This window comes from Ruditapes philippinarum, unplaced genomic scaffold, assembly GCF_026571515.1.
Source record: "Ruditapes philippinarum isolate M1 unplaced genomic scaffold, ASM2657151v2 ctg6323_1_1_1_1, whole genome shotgun sequence".
NCBI classification, from domain to species: domain Eukaryota; kingdom Metazoa; phylum Mollusca; class Bivalvia; order Venerida; family Veneridae; genus Ruditapes; species Ruditapes philippinarum.
Window position 1 is genome coordinate 1 of NW_026863559.1, and position 5,901 is coordinate 5,901.

The 5,901-nt window shown below is 33.6% G+C and overlaps 1 protein-coding gene across 1 annotated transcript; it reads right to left on the reverse strand.

Annotated features, from left to right (window-relative positions):
* Positions 1–49: 49 nt before the first annotated feature.
* LOC132722498 (oxidized low-density lipoprotein receptor 1-like) lies at positions 50–4,813 on the reverse strand. Its single transcript, XM_060707006.1, has 4 exons — positions 4,712–4,813; positions 3,067–3,158; positions 845–928; positions 50–80 (listed from the first exon to the last, which is right to left on the reverse strand). The coding sequence occupies exons 1-4, from the start codon at positions 4,758–4,760 to the stop codon at positions 63–65; spliced, it is 243 nt and encodes an 80-aa protein (XP_060562989.1). The 5' UTR covers positions 4,761–4,813; the 3' UTR covers positions 50–62.
* Positions 4,814–5,901: the final 1,088 nt, after the last annotated feature.

Sequence of the window (5,901 nt, forward strand, 5' to 3'; positions counted from 1 at the left end):
ATTAGCGGCTAAGGCGTTTGAAAAGACATCAGACCCAACTTTTTCCCTTTCACTTGCGTCACTCAATCCAATCCAATAATCTTCAATAAACATGATAAAAACAAACCAGTTTTCTTCTTGTTCATGATATAAAAATAATTTTTAATCATTACCCACAAACAAAGCGGTATAGGAGTAGGCTTGTCAGTCGGTCTGTGCGTCGGTCGGTCTCCTTCATGGTTTCCGGACGATAAGTTTAGTTTGGAAGAAAATATTGTTATTAAACTTGGTATATAGCAACCTTAAGTTGAGACCCTGGTTGGTCTCTGTTACTAAAAATAGAAAAATTGTCTCCGGACAATAACTAGAGTTAGGAATAAAATTATGTAATCAAACTTGATATATAGTCAGTTTATATGAAGAGATTGCTTGAGATTGCTTTTAGTCTCCCGTTTGTCAAGGTCAAGGTATCAGTTACTAAAAATATGAAAATGGTTTGTGGATAAATTGCTTTTGGACCCCCTGATGTCAAGGGTCAATATAACTAACAATAGAAAAATGGTTCTCGGACAATAACTAGAGTAAGGAATGAGATATTACTCTAAAATTTAGTATATAGCAAGTTTATATGAAGATCTTTTTGGGATTGCAATATATTGAAATAATTCTGTGTACACAGTTGATACTTCATTTATTATCGGTTTAGTTCAAATATTTCTTCAGACCACACATTTTTTAAAAAGCAAAGATTTTGGTGGCTGAAAGCTCTAGTTATTATATGATGTAAGATGAGTTACAGAAAATAAAGAACAAGGCCATAAACTGTCTAAAATGAATGAATCTATTGGTGAAAAAAAAAACTTACGGTCGGGTTTTGCTTGTAATACGATGTAATTATTTTCGGCTGCACTCTCAATTTCAACTGTCCTCCCATTATTTTACACATTTCCTATAAAGAGAATATATAGTAGCCTATTAAATGTTCTTTCATTTCGAATCCAAACATTTTGTAGCCCTGAAACAATATCAACATGTAACGCTAAAATGAAGCTTTTCTGAAGACTCGACTATGAGGACCCTTACGAAGCATATGATTTTTTTATTATCACCAATTAACTTCCATTGCGACTTCATTAGTTTGATGTCCTGTCAACAAGGAAAAATTCACTCTACAATTTTAACTGCAATTACAAAACACACAAACACACCAGTCTATATTAAGCTAATTTCAAATAAATTCACACGCACGAATGCAAATACATGTACAAATAATCATGAATTATTAACTGTAAGCTAAGCTTATAATGGCATTTCCCTTGCAGGCATTCTATATGAATTTAAACGTGATGTACTAGAATTAAACATGCATTTGTTTTATACAATAAAATCAACTTAAAAAAAGTTGATTCGTACTTCACTTTTGTGTTGTTATATTTTTTCTAGTCCTTCAAAATCATTGATTCCAGCACTTTTAGGTGTTGAAAATTGAGTACCGCCCAAGCCGGTTTTAACAGGCGTAAGGGATGTTGCACATTTTCATTATCCCTCATGTACCGAGTAAATCAAAGCGAGTCTCCAATTTTCATGTCATTTTGTTGTGATTAATGCTTCCGAGGGAATACCATTTTTCCAGATGTTTAAACTTCACAACAGCATGTGTCAAGTGATATGTGGCAGCCGTAAAACGTTGCCCCGTACTTCACTGCAGTGTTGTTATGAGGGATGTTGACCTTTTTCATTATCCCTCATGTACAGACTCAATCAAACCGAGTCTGTTTCATGTAATTTTGCTGTTTTTTTATGCTTTTGGGGATCACTTTTTTCCAGATATTCAACGGTTACCATTTCTCGGCCGCCAAACTATAATCTACGTCAAAAAGAATTATTTCAATAGCATGGTAAAGAATTTCGCCAAAAAGTAATCTAGTAATTCCGCAAAGTGGGGAGGGGATTATTGGACTGGTCCCGCCTGTCAGTCCGTCCTTCCGTCTGTCTGTCCCAGCAAACATTAAATGGTCCATAATGAAAGTTAAAACAAGAAGGAAATCTCATAAACCGACTTATGTGATAATTTTACTGGTTTATGTGGAAAAGTGCCAAATAAAGAAAAAGCACATACGAATACACCCTAAATGTTGGCAATTCCGTCCATCTGTCCGTCCGTAACACTTCCGTGACCGCTTCATAACTTCTTAACCTCTGAAATATTGAAATAACTGGACACAAGTGATCATCATTTTGAGAAGATGTGCATACGGCAGTAAATAGGTTGCTTCCTCAAAGGTCAAGGTCACACTTAAAGATCAAGTGTTAAAATTCAATATTTCGTGTCGCTCCATAACATTAAAACGCTGGAAGGTTTTTAAGATAACTTCGCAGAAATAATCATCATTATGACACGATGTACAAAACCCAACATCCAGTTTGCTACCACCAAGGTCAAGGTCAAATATTTTCCATAACCTTTTGACTTAATGAAAGATTTTAAATAACTTAATTAGCACAAAAAATACTTTCATGAGACTATATGCTCATAATATGCATGGCACAACATGAAGGTCACGGTTGTTTAAAGGTAAAAAATACACATTCATGTCCGCTCCTACAGATTGCCTTGTGTATGTTTGTTTTAACTCTAATTGTTGTGACTCATGGAATATCGTTTGGATTAACATTTTTTGTCACGTTGTAGTATGCAAATGACTTGTAGAGTTTAAGAATTGTGTCAGATAAAGAGGATAATTATTGATGTCATCAGCTTCCCACTGGTGCTCTTTCTGAGAGATAAAATTCTTAATCGTCTAGCCATGCTTACTGTTTAAAGGAAAGAAATCGAGAATATATAAGGTTAGGAATAGTCCATCATCTCTGAGTTAGAGTCATTTGAGTTGAAGTCACCAGTGACAATTCTGTCAGATATTCTAGTGGAGACCTTTCTTTTTTATGGGAATGTCTTTAAGAATAATTATTTGAACAAGATTTTACGTGATTTATCGCAACATGACGTACCAGTAACAGGAAATTGTTGTTTTCTTTTTATTTCGATAGAGATATGTTTAGTACAGTTACTGTATGTGTTTCACTTACATAGGATCCGGGCCAGTCCTCTCGCCCATGACTAAACAGGTAGCACATACCTCCGTGTGTAAGCCATCCGTCTGGACATCCGGCTGATAAGCCTGTTGGTAATAAAATAGAAGTTAATTCTTAGTAAAGAAAACCAATCTAATAATGTTATTATAACCGGTAATTTACCCAAAGCCTAAATACAATAGGTTATTATAGATTATTGAGAACAAATGAATATCAGGCCAGTTTAGGTCAACTCCAACATAGGTCTTGTAGCTATCACTTTGCGTACAAGTCCAATATAATTAGAATTGAACTAACCAATATAAACTGCCCGCTTTTTACACAAAGATCTTCTTAGGGAAGAAAACCTGGAAAATTAGTAAACCCTGAAATTTAATTATGTTTGTGTGTTAGTTTAGCCGGAAACATGTTAACATCACTAAGTAAAAAGGCCCTCGAGTCGTCGATGATACAGGAATTTTAAAATCGTCTCAAATAATAGTATACATATTAGATGAATGAAAGCTGAATCTTAGATTATTATTATTATTATTACAGAAACATTTGAAGCTGAAACATCTGATCACGTCTTGTCGTCTGACTTTGAACTTGATTATTTTTATTTATATTTAGGCCATTCCAAGGGCAGATAACTAATACAAAATTCTGACAAGTTTTTTTACCTTTGGTCAAAATACCAAATTTCATGAAATTCCATTTAACATAAATGTTTCACCTTTCCCTTTTTCAGTTTATGTACGGAATTAAAATTGTTTTAAATGTGACAGTTTTCTAAAGAAAGTTGATAAAGGTGTAAGTAAAGAAGAAAGGTCAAACAAACTAATCCTTTTTATTTTAAACGTTTTTCACAATCACTCGAAGACAGTTACATGAAAAGTAGAAAAATAAGACTTTGTTAACATTGATTGTGAATTATCTGCCCTTGCCACTTCAAATTTAAGGAAAGATATTCCGAAAATGAGTTCCGTGACCCCCTTTTATCACTTAATTTATTTCTGACTTCATATCCTAAAAGCATGCACCGTTTGAGTACAAACTGAAAACATCCGCTTTTGAACTACCTTTATGTGTCTATTACATTTACTTCACACACTATATAATTGTTTTTGAAAACATCATGAAAACATGTAACGACAGTGCCACGACAAAATAATATTAGTTGGTTTCGTTGGTGCGCCGTCCCTGTACGGTGACATAAGCAATCAACAAGATTTGGCAGCAGTCATTTTCAACACTGTGGAGAGATAAGACGTGAAGAAATTATTTCAAGAAAATAGACCATGCATGACCTCTCCAATGATGGTCAGATCACTGTACTGTAACATGGTTAGCAACTGACTGAAAAAAGGGTGCAGGGAAAATTGTAAAATTCAATAGTCATGAGGTGATTGAATGAAAATGGGATTTTTTAAATGCTAATTAATAAACTAAACTAAATACTAATAAACTAAACTAATAAACTAATTTAGAAACACTAGCAAGAAACGTTGGATCGTGAAATGACAAAGTATTTATTAAAGGTTATAATCGTAAAAAATTTACACCGAAATGCATTTACAAAAAACCGTTTTGAAAGCTACGATAACGCATATCAAGAAAGTTTCTATCAATAAATAAGTTTTAGAAATTAAAAGAATACCAGCTTTTACAGTCCCAACTGTTAGAATTAATATTATAACTTTAAACATTGCGTCAAATGAGAATCGGTGTACTGTCAACCTTTCCGATTTTGCTGGCAGTAGATCCCACGAAAGATAAGCTATGATAAGAGATGAAGTATACATTTCATTTATATCAAACTTGCTATCAATAGTGTTATAATGTGTCACTATTGTATATACTATGTACTATTGTACATCTGCAGATGTTAGTCTAAATTCCTAAAGAAGACCATTTGCCTACTTAGATGTTGAACTCTGCTTGCGATTGTGAACAGTAGCTAGCATTAAGCACTGCTGCATGACAAGAACAGGTTGACTCAAACAATATAATGCTTTGTTATTTCCACATTTCACTACTCATAGTTAGTCAGTTCATTAGAGATTGTTGTTTCTTCGTACATTCTTCGTTAAAATGAGAAAAATCAATGATTATAAGATAATTTGTTTTCATAAAAGCCTATCTACTAGTATTATGTTAAAACACTACAAATCCCATTCCCAATAACAAGACTTCTTAATTGCATGATAGTGTAAGCCTGCTCACAAGGCACAGGCTGTCACAGAGTTTTTGTAGTCTTTAAGTTTTTTACGATCTTTACTTTACTTTTTTATCCTTAACTTATCTTTTTTATGCCAGACATGGCCTCTTTGCAGTTTTTTTCTCTTTTCATCCATTTGGAAAGAGAGACGTTTCGAAAATGCCCTTATATCTCCAGTTTATCAGTATCACTGAAAAGACGCAAACTGCTTCCAAAAGTGGATTGACCTACTGAAAAGGTGTGCATGTATTTAGATAGATTAAGGAGGGCATTTTGAAGGACAATGCGTCAAAATATTCAGAAGAAATCGCTGTTATAAAGAACGAATGCAAGGTACATTACTTTTGCAACATCCCTCATATGTTATATACAACTGTTTATTACATGCTTTTCGGTGGTTTATATAAATAAATCAGTGATATAAAACTGGTAATTTCACTGTTTGAAACAGTGATTAATTACCTGTTTCTCTCTTTTGAATTTAACTTAATTTTGGAATTTTTGTCAATATAAAGTGCCGTAAACTTAATTGAACGTGAAGTTCGTAAAATGACGTCAACGTTATTTTTAACAGATGTAATATAGTTGACTTTTGGCATGCACGCTTTTCATATGTCCACTAGAGTTGA